This window comes from Nicotiana tabacum, chromosome 8, assembly GCF_000715075.1.
Source record: "Nicotiana tabacum cultivar K326 chromosome 8, ASM71507v2, whole genome shotgun sequence".
Classification (NCBI taxonomy): domain Eukaryota; kingdom Viridiplantae; phylum Streptophyta; class Magnoliopsida; order Solanales; family Solanaceae; genus Nicotiana; species Nicotiana tabacum.
The window spans coordinates 8,219,590-8,238,529 of NC_134087.1; the positions used below are offsets into that span (position 1 = coordinate 8,219,590).

Consider the following 18,940-nt stretch of genomic DNA (forward strand, 5'->3'; position numbering starts at 1 on the left):
TTTACTTGTAACTTGAAGTTTAGGACTACTTGTCCTTAACTTTCTAACTTAGTTTCTCTCATAGGATTTAAAGAAAAGTCTAGGATAAAAGATTGATACTTTGTTGAAGATTTTTGTGAAACCTGATGAAAGGAACATAGAGAGAGAATCTAGTATTCCAATTACTAAAGATGGAGTTGATGATCATTGTAATGGTACAAAACCTACTGTTACAATTAACAAAGATGCAGGTGGTGATGAATGTGATGATACAGATGTGCATGCAGAAGTTTAGTATGAAAGCGATTATAGAGATGCACATCTAGATGATGAAACTGATATTGGCAGTGAAATTGGGAAAGGTTAGATATAGATTTTAAATTTTTTGTCATTGAAATTTATATTCAATAGTGTAATACATATAAACTTTTTTGTGATTACAAATATATGTAGAATCTATTGATGGAGTGGAAGTTCAAGATGTAGTAGAATGTCAAGACCCGGAAAATCCAAAAGAGACAGGAGTAACAGAAAAAATTTGTAAATGTGGAGTGCAACCTCTGGATTTAGAAAGTCCATTGGGAACAAGTGTCAGTGAGATTGTATGCAAATGTTTAGAAGGAACATATGATATGTATACACCTCTCTCATATAAAGAGAAATTTGGAGTTCAAAATTATGCCAATCAAGGTTAGATGAAATTTTCATGATATGTTGAATGTTAGTTTTAGTGAACTATTAGAATGGGTATTAATTGTAAATGTTACAAAATCTTTTGAAGCTGCAAGGGAAGAAGATGGAGTGGAGTATCAAGAGAAAAGTGGAGTACAATCTCAAGACTTAGAAAATACCCAAGGAACAACCATAAGTGAGATTGTTTCCAAATGCATAGATGGAACGTGTGATCTCTCTACACCTCGCTCTCTTACCGACAATATTGGAAGCCAAGAAAATGCTAGTGAAGATAATGATTTAATTGCGATGATCTTGACAGTTGCAAACGGTTAGACAGTGTTTTTTTTTAATTTTATACATGTTTATTTTAATCAAAGATTAGTAACAAGTACTAATTGTGTTAGCTCTTGTAAATATTTTGCATAATCTTGTGAACTTGCAATTGAAGAACATGGAGAATAGTTGCAAGATAAAGAAAATGTGCAGTTGGAAGATAAAGAAAATGCAATCAATATGTCAGCTCAATTGTCTGTTGAAAAAATACAAGAAGGCAGTGTGAACAAGACAGGTAATGATTGTGTCCTAAATATTATATTCATAATTGAAAATGCCAGTACATTTCAAAAATAATGTTCTTAGTTTTTGTCTCTTCATTTGTCTGCAGAGCAAAACAAAGATGAAGATCTTAACCAATATACTAGGAAAAGGAAGAGAGATAGTATTGGTTATGATGATCCATCATTTTCTATTCTTACTCCTACTCCTACAAGTATACAAATGGGCATTGATAAGGGTTTGTCTATGGAGGTTGAAGGAAATTTTGAAGAAGAGCTTGGTCGAGGTAAAAGGAAGAAGAAGCTTAGTTGGCATTTGAAATCTCCTTTTGAACAGGAAAGAAAAACAGGAAAATCGATGGAACACAATGAAAATACTCCCAAAAAATGGGCTGGATAAAATCAAAATATACTCGTACATGTATTTTTCATTATGCCAAAGATGATGCAAAATTATTGAAGAAATTCATTGTGTGGTTGGGCAAGGAGAAAAGGAAAGGTCGCAAAAAAGCGTAAGTCCCGAAATGTATTTCATTATTTGTTAATTACTTAAATTCGTGTCCTTAACTTGTAATTTAAATTTAGGACTAAGTATATTGATATTGAAATTCCTAAAGTTAAGTGTTGTTAACTTTTGAATTTGGAAATCAAAGTTAAGGACCAAGTGTCCTTAACTTTTCAACTTGGAATTCAAAGTTCAGGACCAAGTGTCCTGAACTTTTGAAGTTGTAAGTCAAAGTTCAGGACTATATATCCTTAACTTTTAAACTTGTAAGTCTAAGTTCAGGATCAAGGGTCCTCAACTTTTGAAGTTGAAAAGCCAAGTTCAGGACCATGTGTGAACTTGAAACTTGAAGTTCAGGACCAAGTGTCCTTAACATTTCAAATTGAAACTCAAACTTCAGGACCAAGTGTCCTCAACTTTTGAAGTTGAAACTATAAGTTAAGGACTACATGTCCTTAACTTTTATACTTGTTAGTCTAAATTAAGGACAAAGTGTTCTGAACTTTTGAATTTGTAAGTCTAAGTTCAGGACCATGTGTCCTTAACTTTTGAACTTGAAACTCAAACTTCAGGACCAAGTGTCCTTAAATTTTGAACTTGAAACTCAAACTTCAGGACCAAGTGTCCTTAACTTTTCAACTTGAAAGTCTAAGTTCATGACTAACCTCTAACTTTGATATTTTCAAAATTTTCAGGGGACAAACTGATATATATGCTGATGATAATGGTGTGAGAAAGAATCCATACAAATTGTATCATCAAAAAATTAGTAGCAAAATGTTCTTCCTTGAGCTTTCAGATAGTAGCTTTGTACTTGATGATAAGGTTTGATAATTCACAGGGCATTTATTTTCTTTATTCTTAATTTATCGTTTTTTAATTATTTTGTGACTGATGGATTTGTTTTATTTTTTGCCTTTTTATGAAGCATATTGACATTGCCATATGTTATCTCAGAAAGAAGGAATGCTACCACCCTCGCGACCATCATTTTCGTTGCACAACTACATATATACTTTTTGATAATTATATGGTGCTTGTGTATAAGGATTTCAATAAAGATGCTGTAGATGAGTTTTGGTATGGTGATAATCAATTGTTTCTGACACCATATGTGTGGGGTGACTCGTAGATGTGGAATTTCTTGGACAAAGGTTAACAAGATCTTTTTTCCATGTCGGCTTCCTTCAGAATATGATAATGCTGTGACACATTTTCTTTTGGGGGTATTGGACTTGAATAAGAAAAAGATTGATGTGTACGATTCCATATATAGTGAGCCATATGAGGCAGGAATGAATCACATTGAAATGTATGCACGCATGATCCCCCACTTGCTCAAGTTCTCACAGTTTGAGAAACATCACAAGTCTTTTGGAAATGCATTCAACAAATTTGATATTCAGTGGCAAAGATCACCACACCAAACTGGATCGTACGTGTTGCTATTTATTATATAATTTATATGTACTTTAGATTTATTGTTTAATTGATCCTGTATCTTACATTTTCTTAGGACTGATTGTGGTGCATTCCTATTCAAGTATGTGGAGTTGTTGATGAAGGGAAAGGATGTGGAGAAATTCCAACCTAAAGACATAAAATACTTTAGAAAAGAAATTGCAGCAAATCTTTGGGTACATGGAGAGTAAAGAAATTCTGGTTATGATACACCACCAGAAAATGTTGGCGACGACTATGATAGTGAAAATAAAACTTGTTGTCCAAGGAGCTGTAGTTTAGTTGTAAAGAAAGTTAGTTGTGGTTGATTTTTTGTATAAAATTGCTGTAAAGAATCCATATGAATTCTGAAATATCTTGTAAATTCCTCAAAAGGCACTTTTATTTTGTTTGCATAGCATAATTTTTTGTCACAGCTATGCAAAATTACAATTTCAGAAGTAATATGAAGGCATCATGTTATTAATTTCTTTGTTTCTGTCAAGTATTGATTTGTCCATTGAGCTTGTAAGTATTAGTTCGGGACCAAGTGTAATTGAACTTCAAATTCAAAGTTAAGGACCAAGTGTCTTTAACTTTTGAACTTGTAAGTCAAAGTTCAGGAGCATGTGTCTTTAACTTTTGAACTTGAAACTGAAACTTCAGGACCAAGTGTCCTTAACTTTTGAACTTGGAACTCAAACTTCAGGACCAAGTGTCATTTACTTTTGAACTTGAAAGTCTAAGTTCAGGACCATGTGTCCTCGACTTTTGAAATTGAATCCTTAACTTTTGAACTTGGAACTCAAACTTCAGGACCAAGTGTCCTTATTTTTTGTACTTGGAACTGTAAGTTAAGGACCAAATGTCCTTACCTTTTCGACTTGTAAGTTAAAGTTAAGGACTATTTGTCCTTAACTTTTGAACTTTGAACTCAAAGTTAAGGACTGCCTGTCCTTAACTTTTGAACCTGTAAGTCAAACTTAAGGACTGTCTGTCCTTAACTTTTGAACTTTTAACTCAAAAGAAATAAAAAGAATGTAAGTAGAAAGAAATTTTGAAAATTCAGACATATGCTCAAATAAGAATAATCTAAATGAATCCAATTTATAGCAAAAACTTAAAAGAGTCGATAAACATAAGTGGATATATCTACTATTCTCGATGCTTTCTTGAAACTGGATGGACTGCCGGAGAATATATACAAGTTGTTCTATTATGACCAATTCTTCTGCAACAACCACATTTGAATGTTATTTTTGATGACTCGGTAACTGGAATATGCCTTTTCTTCTGCCTTCTACCTGATGGCACTTTGAAATCTGGAGGTTTAACAATTTGTGACTTAACATTTTCTGGTACAATCCAAAAATCAGTATGTCCTACATGATGTATTTGTCTTTCATATTTTTTCAGCCAAGATTCCGTTAAGTACCAGTGCGAGCAAAAGTTGGACTTCTTGATGTTTCTCTTCTCGATAGCTGCAATTGCATGTATGCATGGTAATTCATCAAATTGAAACTGAAAACAATTATATGTTCTTTTGTTTAAGTCCACCAAGAAAGTTATTTCTTCTTCTTCAACTCTAGAACGCCATGAATCAACAGGGAAGACCTTCAATGTTGAAAAATTATAAGTTAGTACATTATGTGAAATTATATTAAAATCATAATCTAAACATAGAACATAATAATTACATTCAAAGTAAATTCTAAATCTATCTTTTTCTTCAATTCCTCCTCTACCCAACAAGAAACATCATAAAATGTTCCTTCTGCTTCATTTCTTCTTTCATAAAACCAACGTTGTAGCTTCACTTGAATGAATCCATCATTCTTAATATAGGCAGCTCCCTTGCTTCTAATAGGATAGAATTCATTGACTCAACTATATTTGTTGTGAGCATGTCATATCTTCGTCGTGGACTACAAAAACGTGCCCACGTTTCCGATGGTTCTTCCATCAAGTAGTCATAAGTCTTCTTATCTACTTTTGCTATATCCGACATGTAAAGATCAAATTCTTTGCGCCTGTACTCTTGCAGCAGTTTGAAAAAGTTTTATGACCTCACTTTTCACTTTCCTTCGCTTTAGGTTCTGCTCCAAATGATAGATACAAATTCCATGGTGGCTTTCAGGATATACCTTTGCGATGGCATATGCAATAGATTGATGCATATCTGATAAAAAAATTAAATTCTCACGACTTCCAATTGCATTGCGAAGCTCATTAAAGTACCACTCATAGGAATTGTTATTTTCAGATTTTGCTATTCCAAAGGCTAGTGGGAAAATTTGGTTATTTGCATCCTTTGAAACTGAAATCATTAAAACACTACGAAATTTTGACTTCAAAAAAGTTGCATCAACAACAATCACTGGTCTACAATGATTCCAACCAGATATTGATTATCCATATGCATAAAACATATAAAGAAACCTGAAAATACAGTATAAAACAAGGTTAACAGAAGTTAAGGACATACAGTCCTTAAATTAGACTAACAAGGTCAAAAGTTAAGGACAGGTAGTCCTGAACTTCAGGTTACAAGGCCAAAAGTTAAGGACAAGTAGTCCTGAAGTTAGACTAACAAGGTCAAAAATTAAGGACATGCAGTCCTTAACTTAGAGTTACAAGTTATAAAGTTAAGGACATGCAGTCCTTAACTTTGAGTTCAAAGTCAAAAGTTAAGGACATAGAGTCCTTAAATTTTTGCATTTCTGCCATGACAAAAGCTGGTGTAACTTCAAACCTTGGGTCTCGAAGATTGTCGATAATGTAACCACTAATCAACTTTGAAGTTGCATGCCTTTGATCATCTTTCATAGTGTTAACATAGCAGTCATGATTTTTCTCAATCTTTTCTATCTTGAACAATGTTGAATCTTTAATTCTGAAAGCACGCACACACCACCCACACCTATCATCATTGCATTTCAATGAATATCTTGTTGAGATTGATCTAACAACCTTGAATTCCAAATGTCCTTTAATTGCTATATTCGAAAAAAGTTAATTATACTCTTATTTTTGTCAAATATTGATCCCACTTTTATTTCATCCAACGAAGCATTTTCTCTTAATATCGTAGTTAGGGATTCTTTTTTTTTTTCAAATTTGACCTTCGTCTAGTTAGTTGAGTAGAGTTTTTTTCAGAAACTTCTTCGATTACCGGTGCACTCTCTAAGACTTGAATACCCAAAGCTTGTTCGTTGTCAATCTCTATAATGCTTTGTCCTTCTACTTGAGCAGAATCAAAAATTTGAAGCACCTCTTTAGTTATTGGTTGAGCTTCAACCATATCTATTTCCATTATCTGTTGGCATTTGTTTTGATTGTCATGTTGAGTTTCTCTGTTGACATGTTCAAAGGTGCTTGTTGATCCAAAAACTCTTTCCGAAATATCAACAATGAAACGACAGCCTTTGAAGAGTGAATGACTTTTTAGGAACTCTATACATGTGTGAAGATCTAAATCTTTGGATACAAGCATTCCTTTGCTTGTTCCAAGGTTGATATCAAACCATATCACTACTTCAAACTTGTCTCTATCCGATTCAATAATTTCAAAGGTCTGTTTAATGAAATCTTCAAACCGAACTGCCTCAGGTACTAGAACAAGCTTTGTTTGATGATCAAGATATTTATAGTCTTCAGTCCATCTACTATTAAAAGCAACTATAATGCATATTGTTTTCATCCTGCAAGTCAAGAGAATGGGAAACACTGAACATATTTTATAGAGCCATCCTTATATAATTAAAAACAGGTACTGTAAGTTAAAGACCAAGTTAAGGACCAAGTGTCCTTAACTTTTGAACTTGGCATTTAAAGTTAAGGACCAAGTGTCCTTAACTTCATGACCAAGTTTCCTTAACTTTTTAACTTGGAACTCAAAGTTCAGGACCAAGTGTCCTTAACTTATGAACTTGGAACTTAAAGTTCAGGACCAAGTGTCATTAAGTTATGAACTTGGAACTGTAAGTAAAGGACCAAGCGTCTTTAACTTTTGAACTTGTAAATAAAAGTTCAGAACCAAGTGTCCTTAACTTTTGAACTTGGAATTCAAAGTTAAGGACTACATGTCCTTAGCTTTTTAACTTGTAACTCTAAGTTACGGACCAAGTGTCCTTAACTTTTGAACATGTAAGTTAAAGTTCAGGACCAAGTGTCCTTAACTTTTTAACTTGAAACTCAAACTTCAGGACCAAGCGTCCTTAACTTTTCAACTTGAAACTCAAACTAAGGACCAAGTGTCCTTAACTTTTGAACTTGAAATTGAAGTTAAGGAATGCCTGTCCTTAACTTTTTAACTTGTAACTCTAAGTTAAGGACCAAGTATCCTTAACTTTTGAACATGTAAGTCAAAGTTCAGGACCAAGTGTCCTTAACTTTTCAACTTGAAACTCAAACTTCAGAACCAAGTGTCCTCAACTTTTTCAAAACAATTTGCAAAACTATGACAGTATGTCCTTAATATTCAAAAGAACAACAAAAAAGTTAAGGACATTGTGTCCTTAACTTTTTCAATTCAGTTTGAAAAATCAGGACTCTATGTCCTTAATATTAGCAACAACGGTCATGTTAAGGACACCAAATCCTTAACATTATGAGCTCACTTTTTATAGAATTATCACAGGACGTGATGTACTTAACCTTAGCAATCCAGAAATTAAAAAAAAAAAAAATCAAATTCCTAGAATCAAATTCATGGTAACGAAATAAAAATCAATAGAAATACACAAAAGCATAACTTAATTTAAATTTATGTCTATTTTTGGACGAGAAAGTTGAATTAAATAGTTTCAAATCGGAAGAGAAGCTTCTGCAATTCTAGAGTTTGAAATTTGACGATCACAGTCTGCTGCTGCTGATTGTCCAGTCAGGTAAAAGTTAATAAAAGCGTAGATATAAGTTATAGTAGAAGGGTATTTTCGTCTAGTCAGGTAAAAGTTTATTAAACCAGTGGCTAAAGACTAAAAACATTTAAAATACTGGCTTTAAAGTAAAGATAAGTGCTCTTAATAGCTATTTGTGCACATCGCCCCACAAAAGAGTATTAGGTTGTTAGGGCCCAAAATGATGGAGTTCAAACATGTGCTCTTAATAAGAGAGTGTCTCTTAACACTCTCTTATTAGATATTCCCTCCGTTCATATGTTTTGATTTTTCACGTCCTTTGAGAAAAAGTAAATGAAGTATATATTTTATAATTTTATCCATAATAATGATAGTAATTTCAAAAATTTTAGGAAATGATTTGTGAAATAAATAATTAATGATAAGAGTAAAACCGGAAAACAATATTATCTTTCCCTTAATTTAGTATAGTGGATAAGTAAAAGTGAAAATGTATTTTTAATATAGTGGACAAATAAAAGTGAATGGAGTAGTAGAAATTGTATTGTTTTTCTTTTTTAGTTATATATTTCTAGTATATATATCTAATTTAGACATACTGTAGCATTAAGCCATCAAATAAATACGAGTAAAAATCCAATACTAATTCACGTAGGAGAAGCTAAATGATGGTATAGAGAATATGTTAGTACCCATAAAATGAAGTAAATGTACTAAAAATATTCAATCAAATTGCTGATATCGTTAAAGTGATTGCTCTTTCTCAATATGCCCTAAATTTTATAGGTTCTTCAGCCATTGTATCACTATAAATGTAAATAAGCGTATTGCATGTTCAATTGACTTCTTTTAGTCTGAAATTGGGTGGATATCGATCGATAAGCGTGCCGTTCGAAAATGTCTGCGTCAAAGAAAGACCAAACAAACGACGGTGGCAAGAATGGGAGGAAACGTAATCTTCCTTCATGGATGAGTTCAAGACAAGCCTCAAGTGGTTCAGCTCAGAGTAACGAAGCCGAGAATGAAGCAAAAGTTTCTACATCGACTTCGAGCGGTTCAAATTTCTCAAAACTTATGGTAAATTTTTGAGTTTTCCCAAATCGTAGCTGTGTTTGTTATGTTATGGGCCAAATGGAGCGGAATGATTAGTCAAATAGTCAGCAGTAACTAATTTTAGCTGTTTTTGTAATGTAATTGGCCGAATGGAGAAGAATGAATATAGAGGATTCAAGTAGTAGACTAGTACTGATTTTAGTTTTGTTTGTTTTGAAATGGGTCAAATAGAGCAGAATGAATACCTACGATTTATATTGGACACAAGCTAATTTTAGCTGCATTTGTTATGAAACGGGTAGGATAGGTTAGAAAGAATATACAGTGCTCATTGTCCGACCACTAACTAATTTTAGCTGGGGTTGACATGAAATGGGTTAAATAGCACAGAATGAATATATAGGACTCACATAGTTGAACCTAGTTAATTTTAGCTTCGTTTGTATGAAAATGTGGTGAATGGAGTGGAATTTAATACTCGGCATTTCATATAGTCGGCCCTACTAATTTGGGAATAGTTGACTGATTGAGCTCGTTTGTTGTTTCATTTAAATCTTGACCACTATTCCATATTCTGAATGCTGCAGGAAGGGGTTGTATTTGTGCTATCAGGTTTTGTCAATCCCGAGCGTGGTACATTAAGGTCCCAGGCTTTAGAAATGGGAGCCAAGTATGAACCTGATTGGAACTCGGGTTGCACACTCTTGATCTGTGCATTTCCCAATACACCAAAGTTTCGGCAGGTTGAAGCAGATAATGGAACAATTGTATCAAAGGTAGCTCTTTCCTTTTAAGTTCTATAAATGACTTGATTTCCTGCAAGTCCATTATGACAGAAAGGAGGCTGATGTACTAGGAGATAGTGATGCACCAAGTAATACGTGTTTCAACGAAGAAATGCTGCTTTGTAGGCTTCAATTTTGTCATTGTGTTTGAAATAGAACTATATGCTTGCTCCTGTTCTCATGGAAAATTTTTGTGCCAATTTCCTTCTGCTTTCTATGCGTGTGTGATCCTTTCTATGCTGTTACCTTCTCAAAAATATTATTCTGTTTGATCTTTTCTATTTTATTAATGCTATTTCCTCCGCAGAAAATGATACTTCAATCTGTATATGAACATGAGAGTGTTTTAGACCTAGATGTGGATCTTACTTTTTTGATATTTCTGTAATATCAAGGGATAACTTACTTGAGACAAAAAACCTGATAGAAGTATTTGTTTCTTTTTTGTTGCGACTTCCTTCTGTTTTATTCATCTTTTTTTTCTTTATTTTTTTTTGGGCAGGGGGTGCTTTGCGCTGTATGTGGAAGTATTAGGCATCCACATGACATGAAAATGAGGGATTAACAGTGGGTGTTATTTTGTTCAAATTGGTTCACGTTGAGAACCTTCTTTATGTGGGGACATGGGGTTACTATTGGAATTTAATTTTTATTCTACAAACTATGCTCTCTCTAAGACTAAAGGTTTTTGCTTGTTTTGTGCAGGAGTGGATAACAGAGTGTTATAAAGAACGAAAACTTGTTGAAATTGAAACTTACCTTATGCATGCTGGCAAACCATGGAGGTGTCAAAGTGTCTCTCATGAATCCAGCCAAGGTTACCTCTCTCTGTCTTTGTCTATCCTCCTCTCCCCCATCCCACCCCACGCCAAACACGCAGACTATTTGTGTTTTAAACAAGGATGGGACTCATTGAACTCAATATAGTGAATGATACTTCTAACTAACCCATGTTTCAGTCATAATAGAGATAGGGTAGAACATTTGTCAATGCTGAAAATTGCATAGACAAGTGCAAGAGACACCTGAGATGAATTTAAATGGGGAATATGGTTAGTGAGGAACTGAGGATTCATATAGCGGACCCCTACTTGTTTGAGGCTGAGGCTTGTTAAGCGCAAGAGACTATGTCTTAGTCCACCCTGTCCACATTTAACTTATGGTTCCCCTCCACCCCCCCACCCCCCCTCAAGAAGAAAATAGAAAGAGAAAAAAATAAGAAATATCTTAAATCCTTTTCCCCTTCGCCCTATAAAAGTTTGATTAACTTTTAAAGTGTGGCTCCATTATTGAGCCCATCAATTTATTTAGATTAGGGTGCAATCAGCATAGATACTTCTGATTATGTCATTGGTTACCCTCTTTCTTTCATAAACATCTCAAGGATCGGTGTACTAATGTACTTTGTATAAAGCCGCTAAATAAATAAATAAACACATAGACACAGACACGATATATATATATATATATATATATAGATTTTGGTGTGTGTGTGTATAGATATGTATATTTTGAGGCATCTACATGCACATCAAAGTACCTATTTATGATTTCTTTGTGTTTTATTTTAAAAGTATTGTTTTGCAGCTTTGCTTAATGAATCTAGCATGCTGCTACTTTCCTTTGAGTGTAGGCATGCTCATTTGGTGTCTGCACCTTGCTGAGACAAGTACTCTGGATACATGTCTAGAGAGGTAGTCACTAGTTAGTATTGTAGCTTTTGGAATTAGAAGGTTATCAAAAAAATTACACTGCAACAAAATTTACCAATAACCTGATGGTGATGGTGAGTGATTAATCCATGAGTGGCTTTTTAATGTCTAGATTTTCCAACTCCAGTGAATTGTTTAAGTTTTAGGTTAATGAAATTTGTCTCTGGTGTTTGTGTCTCTCTTCAATCAACATGTAATGTCGAAGTACCCATTCAAAAAAGAAATGTATAAGTGAAACTTAGAATTATCTAATACAGCCTAATATATCTCCTCACTCGTGCTTTCGGAATTCCTGCTGTTTTAATCCATGCTTGATGTCAACTGATAACAAGATGCATTGCTTGCCCTCCCCAAATGTTTATCTCCTTCTAAGCATGCATGATTTTTTCATGATTTGAGTATCTTTTTTTTGTTTTTTGAATTGGTAACTATTGTATATATTAAAAACATCAGTACATAGGTTGCACTGAAAACCAAATTTACATGGAGAGGATTAGTAGATGTTCTAATTCGAGACCTAGCAAGATCCTAGTATGTCTATGATTGTCAATGTATCTTTTATGTAAATCTGTTTGCACCAAAAACAAAAAAGAAGAATACAATTGAGTTTGATCTTCTGCACTGAATTGCTTCTATCTTCAAAACATCTAGCATTCCTTTCCCTCCAAACTGTCCACCAGATACAAGCCGGGACAGTCCTACATCTATCTCTACTAGTTGCTTCAGCTCCAGCTTCTTCCCAGCTATAAAGGACATCTTTAAGCCTGTATGGCATTGACCATGAAATACCCCTAAGACTAATAAAGATTTTCCATAGTTGGTCTGTAATCTTGCAATGTAGAAACAAATGTGTGACAGTTTCAGCATTTTCCTCGCACAGAAACATCTTGAGCACAGAGAAATTTCCCTTTTTATGAGATTATCCTGGGTTAATACCGCCTCCTTTGCTAGTAGCCAAGTGAAGCAAGCTACCTTGTATGGAATCTTTGTTTTCCATATATGTTTCCAAGGCCATGGGTCCACCTGTTGATTATTATGATTCAAAATCTTATATGCATCCTTCACCCGGTAAACCCCTCTGTTGTGCCTCTTCCACCAAAGTGAATCAAAACCTTCCTGTAATCCTTTAAATGCTTCCAGCTCTTTGTAAAGGTCAGCTAATCTTGTTATCTCCCAGTCATTCAACTGTCTTCTTAGAGCGATTTCCCATCCTTGATGACTCCTCATATCAGCTACTGTCTTATGCTGGTTTTGTGCTAAACCAAACATGTCGGGTATCTTTCCTTTAAGCTTCCGTTTCCTAACCAATTATCATTCCATAATGATGTGTTCCTTCCGTTGTTCACTCTTATGGAGGAGTGATTCTTCATTATAGGCCAAGGTTCTCTGATGGATTTCCACACACTTACTCCATATGATGTTCTGACTTTTTTTGACACCCAGTTATTTTCCTCACCATACTTTGCTTTGATCACTTTGCCCCATAAAGATTGGGGTTCTTGAGAGTACTTCCATAACCATTTCATTCTAAGAGCCTTGCTATGATTCTTCAAATTCCTTATTCCTAAACCACCTTGTTTTTTATCCATTGTGAGTGTCTTCCATTTAACTAAATGGAAGACCTTTTTCTCCTTATTACCTTGACCCGCAAGCCCAAGAAAGAATCTCTGTAAAATGCCTGCTGGAATTGGGAACAAAGACATCATATAAGTAGGAAGTGAGTCTAATACTGAGTTGATTAGTATTAGCCTGCCCCCCAATGATAGGTATTGTGATTTCCATCTTGACAGCTTCTTCTCACACTTTTCTATGACCGAATTCCAGATTTCTTTTGATTTGGATCTTGCACCAAGAGGCATCCCAAGGTAAACAGTTGGTAGGGACCCAACTTCTCCTCCCAATATCTGTGTCAGTTGCTCCATGTTGTTAACTTCATTAATGGGAAAAATATTGCTCTTTCTCCAGTTGATGTGTAATCCTGAGACTCCCTCAAATAAGACCAAAATGATTCTTAGGAATCTAAGTTGGTCCTTTTCGGCATCACAGAAGACTAGAGTATCATCAGCATATTGGAGATGTGTGATCTCTAGATTGTTTGCCCCACTGCTGTTTACCTCAAAACCTTTAACCCATCCACTTACTTTAGCCGTTTTGATCATGTTGTTCAATCCTTCCATGGCTATAATGAATAGAAAGGGAGATAAAGATCACCTTGTCTTAGACCTCTGTGTGAATGGAAAAAACCTTTAGGAGATCCATTTATGAGAATGGAGAATTTTACGGTAGATATGCAAAATTTCATCCATCTATTCCATTTCTGCCCAAAACCCATTAGTTCTAACATTCTGAGTAGGAAGCTCCAATTTACATGATCATAGGCCTTCTCAATATCTAATTTGCATAAGATTCCAGGTTCCTTCTTTTTTATTCTTGAATCCACAGCTTCGTTGGCAATCAACACTGCATCTATTATTTGTCTTCCTTTGATGAAAGCCATTTGTTGAGCATCGACAATTTTCGCTACCACCCTCTTAAGTCTTTCGGTTAAGACTTTTGAGAGCAATTTGTAGAAGCTCACTATCAGACTGATTAGTCTGAAATCTCTCAATTCTTTCGCACCTGTCTTCTTTGGAATCAAAGCTATATATGTTGCATTGAAGCTTTTCTCAAACATCTCCTGAGAATGGAAGTTGTTGAAGGCCGCCATGATGTCTTCCTTCAAAATGTCCCAGCACTTTCTGAAAAAACCCATTGTGTATCCATCCGGATCTAGGGCCTTGTCACATGCACACATCTTCAGACAGGTCAAAACTTCTTGTTCCTCAAAGTTACTCTGTAAAAGCTCCCTTTCTGATTTAGAAATTCTTGAGCTATTTTCGAAATTGACCGTTGGTCTCCACTCTTCAGGCTCTTTGTATAACTCCTTGTAGAATTCAGTTATCTCAATCTCTATTCTGTCTGGATCCTCGACTACTTCATGTTGAATCATTAGTTGATCAATGTTGTTGTTTCTCTTGTGTGCATTTGCAGTGCGATGGAAAAATTTTGTATTCCTGTCCCCTTCTTTGAGCCACAGAGCTCTTGATTTTTGTCTTTATACAATTTCTTCATTCTTGAGTTGTTCCTCAATCTCCATTAGAGTAGCTGCTTTCCTCACTGATTCCTCCTCTGTCAGTGCTCTTAGTTGTTGTGTTGTCTCAAAACCTGCTAGTTGACTTAGCAATTTTGTTTTTTGCAGTCCCAATAAGTGACTATCCTTAAAATTTTGGACTGTTTCGAGAGACTTGCTTAGGCAATGTTATTCAATCAGTCCACATGAAGCTACTGCTAATTCAGATAAAGAAAATGAAAGGTATCTTAATTTTTAAGTGGCCAACCTATGTAGGACATACAAATGTAGGGAGAAACATGTAACTTCAAATGAGAAAAGATGGTCGAGTTAAAGTACATAAGGCTTCCCTAGTTTTTCAGGGTAAGAAGGGGTAGAGAAAATACTCGAGCTAGCGTTCAAATGCCAGGAGCTATGGTGCTGAAAAACCTATGCCATGCTTCGGGGAAAAGCTTAAATGATCTTAGGCAAGAGGGTACTTGTACCTAAAATTGACACGGGTAGGGATAGAATATCTAGGGACCCAAGACTCTCTCTAAGCAACTTAGAAAAATTAGCGCCTTAAACTTTTGGAGAAGGGGTGCCTCCTCATGCAGTGACCATGACCATGCCTGGGTGACTTCATACCAAAATTCAGGTCTCTGCAAAGTCGTAAAATACTATGGGGCCTGATGACTATCCGGTGCCGGAAGGTCAAGGAAGTTGCTGACCTGATGACAGAGGAGTCATGGGACAAAGTCTTAATTTATTTTCATTCTTTTTAATAGAAACTTTCTTTTTCTCTGTTTCTGAAAGAAGAGAGATTTTTCTTTAACCTATTTTCCATTTGTCTATATTCCACAACTGACCCATCTTGGACCTTGCAGATCAAAAACCATCCACATCTAGAAAATCTCATAAAAGAGAAAAAAAAAGTTCACCTTTTAAGACAACTACTACTCCTTCATCTGAGGTACTTATTTTTTACCTGTCTGTAATTACACAGGTTCACCGAATATATAGATTTGAAATTATGTATCAACTGTCCAGAACTTGTTTTTGTTATTCACATTATCTTATTGTGACAGGATGTACGTGGTGATGAGGTAAAAGATGGGTTTTCTCCTTCTAAAGTGAAAAAATGGGCTATAGATGATCTTAATCGAACCATATCATGGCTGGAGAATCAAGATGAAAGGGTAAAGTGATGTATCTAATTTTTTGGAATCAGATGTTGGCTTGTACTTGAGTGTTCTCAATCTGACTGGTCATCTTCATTTAAGCATGAAATAGCTTTGTGTCTGTCTTATTAAAAAGAAAACAAAACAAAATGGAGTTCTGTCAAAGAATAGGTCAATAATTTTGTTACTTCTTTTTTGGGTGGGAGCAGGGAGGAGAGAAGGTGAGAAATGCATTGGTGGAATTGCAAGAAAGAGTCCAGTGTCTGAATGAATACTTAATCCTGCATAATTGTATGTAGTTGTTTATCACAAGCTCTCTTACTCCATCAAATTTGATTTTGATACAGCCAGAGCCCAGTGAGATGAAGAAAATAGCTGCTGAGGGAATTCTAACCTGTTTACAGGACGCCATAGATTCTCTTAAGCAAGGGCAGGTAAATCTTTTTTGGCAAGAATTCTCCACCTTTTTTTTCTATTGAATGTTTGTTTTATACCGAATAAGAATTATGTTGCTGGTCTCTTACTTGTCATTTTGGATATCCTTAGTAATCTATATGACCCACCGGAAAAAGCTTCTAGGACGATAGTAACTCTGTTATCAACTTTACCATTTGCTGTTAAACTTGTTTCCCTTGTCACCATTTGAAACTGCTATAGTTTTGCCTCAGGAGTTCCTTCTTGCCAATTTGTGGTAACATATTCAGTTGCTATAAATTATTTAGCACCATTGATGTTGGACTTTTCTCTGCCTTCTTGAAGGTAGGGGAAAGGTCTACGTACATTCTATCCTCCTCAGACCCCACTTGTGGGATTATATTGGGTTTGTTATTGTTGTTGTTGTTGATGATGTTGGACTCTTTGTTCTTATAGCTGAACCCAATTGGTTTGGGAGTTATGCTTAGTTGATTACTAATGTTGGACTGTTTGCACATAGTTGTTATTGCCGTGGATGATAAAGTAAGTAGTATTTTATGTTTGACACAAACTAGTTACCGCTGTTGATAGTTATTTTATGAAGAAAATAGTTAGCTCTCTACACCAAATAGTTAGATTGCAAATTTTTATCTAATTGATTTTTTGTTAGATTTTACCATACTATATTAGTGAAGAGCATTTTCATGATAGAATTTCGTTTATTAAGCAATTTGTCATGTCATCAAGAAATTTTATTTTATGAACTATGTTGCACAGACTCTCCAAAATGTTGCCGCACCCGTGTCGGATCCTCCAAAATACACTACTTTTGGAGGATCTGGCACGCACCCGGCGACATTTCCGGACAGTCCGAGCAACATAGTTTCTGAGAGTATTCTTCAATCTCAAGTACCTTAAATACATGGAGGAAGGTTGTGAGAGTGATGGCAGTCAATTCTTCAATCTCAAGTACATTAAATACCTGTAAATGTGGTGGTTGTAACCAGCAAATGTCGTGTGTTTAGTCAGGGTGAACATTAGATGTTGTGGCTATCATGGAGGCACGTTAGGATTATAGGTGGTTTACTAGGGTGGTATTGGTGATGGTTGGCAGTGTAGAGGGGTGCTTAAGCAACTGGAAATGGTGTTAAACGATGGCAAAAGACTGCTGGTTTCCAAGCAAGTGTTAGTAGAAGTTGGAGCGCTGGCACAGCTACATAGAGCTGAATGAGCAAATGACTTAGTTACATCTTGTAGCAGACTGATGATTGACCAAGGTGATGCGATGAACCCATTGAAAAACTTTTTATGGCTGTGCCGTTGCCCTTATAAAAAGATGGCTGTGCCATTGGAGAGAATTTTAATTGTTCTTTTGAAAGAGTAAGCAGTCATTGTTAGGGCTAGAAGTGTTTGATTTGGATTTGAAGTTGAATTGTGTGTCCTAGGAAATGGAGGGTAGGTTGTCGATTTATTTGCTCGGCCTATTCTTTGAATATTGTGCTTCCTGTGGAGAAACTTCATCACGGTTTTGGTCCTTGAATGTTGTAAGAATTTTAGCTGTATTCATGTTAATTTTCCGGTACAAACTTACTGGAAATTTTGTTATAAGATTTATAATAGAATAGTTATACAGATAAATTCAAGTTGTAGAGATAAAAAAGAAAAAAATTGATTACTGAAATGAAAGGTTTTGGCATTAGTTGCATTACTCCAGATTTTGATAATGTGTCCGACTCATCCTCCATTTAATCTCTGTTTTTTGCTTGTTGGTCGTCATTATTCAACTCTGTAGGATATTCGCCAAATAACTGAGCAGTGGGCATGTGTCCCTCGGGCAGTTGAGGAGCTGGCAACGTTTGATAGTAGTTCTGTTGGTTCAGCTAAACCACACAATGATCTTTGCAGACAAGCTGTGACCTGGAAACAGATCTATGAGTTGGAGTACAGAAATAGAGAAGATAATGAACTTTTGAAGATAAAAGAGCAGAGTACTCGTGTAAGCAGAAAAGCTGGTGACATTGCCAAAGATGTTGCAGCATATGACAGTGATGATACCATTGAGATGACGGAAGAGGAAATTAACCGAGCTTATAATGCTGTGGCATCTACCATTATAAAACACTAGGTGAGCGTGAAATGGGAGGTAGAGTAGACGTATATCTGCTTAACCGAATTTTTCAATTCCGCTCCTCATTTTTGGTTGTTTTTGTCTCTTTTATATCTTGAGCGAATGTCAACATCCAAGAGTAGTCATCTGTAACCTGTTGTAGATAGTACAAAAACTCAATTACTTTAGGAGGGTACCAACTGGCTTAACAAACTCAATTCTCTTTCTGAGCTCAAGAATTGTTGCGAGTCCAAGTATATGTCTGGAGCGTAGGGAATCTCAACATGAATGCTATTGTTTCAAACCTTCATTTTTCTTGGTTGCAGATTGCTCATTAGGCCTGAGGGTGAGAGCTCGCATTTTAAACTCGTTTGTAGCGGTAGCATGGCTCCTCCAGACTAGTCAATGTTAAAGCTAACCCGAAAAAATAATATTCAAGCGCTCATTACTTCTCCATGCCGTATACAAAATAACTCATTCCACGCGAATATAAATAAAAGTTTTTGCGATGTGTCATCTTATAGTTAGTGTAGATGTTGCATTTTCATGCCATGCTCGAACTCCTTAATTTTCAATTTGAAAAACTCC

General features: G+C 35.4%; 1 protein-coding gene across 1 annotated transcript; it reads left to right on the forward strand.

The window, feature by feature from the left end:
- The first annotated feature begins 8,619 nt into the window (after positions 1-8,619).
- On the forward strand, positions 8,620-18,565 carry LOC107799418 (DNA-repair protein XRCC1-like). Its single transcript, XM_075218943.1, has 7 exons — positions 8,620-9,089; positions 9,653-9,841; positions 10,556-10,667; positions 15,538-15,623; positions 15,739-15,849; positions 16,179-16,265; positions 18,038-18,565. Exons 1-7 carry the CDS (start codon positions 8,910-8,912, stop codon positions 18,368-18,370), a joined length of 1,098 nt encoding a protein of 365 aa, XP_075075044.1. The 5' UTR covers positions 8,620-8,909; the 3' UTR covers positions 18,371-18,565.
- Positions 18,566-18,940: the final 375 nt, after the last annotated feature.

Bases quoted from the DNA above. Each gene is read 5' to 3' on its own strand.
- LOC107799418 (XM_075218943.1), top strand. From the start codon at position 8,910: ATGTCTGCGTCAAAGAAAGACCAAACAAACGACGGTGGCAAGAATGGG. The intron at 9,842-10,555 runs GTAGCTCTTTCC...TGTTTTGTGCAG, and splicing joins ATGGAACAATTGTATCAAAG to GAGTGGATAACAGAGTGTTA. The intron at 15,624-15,738 runs GTACTTATTTTT...TTATTGTGACAG, and splicing joins CTACTACTCCTTCATCTGAG to GATGTACGTGGTGATGAGGT.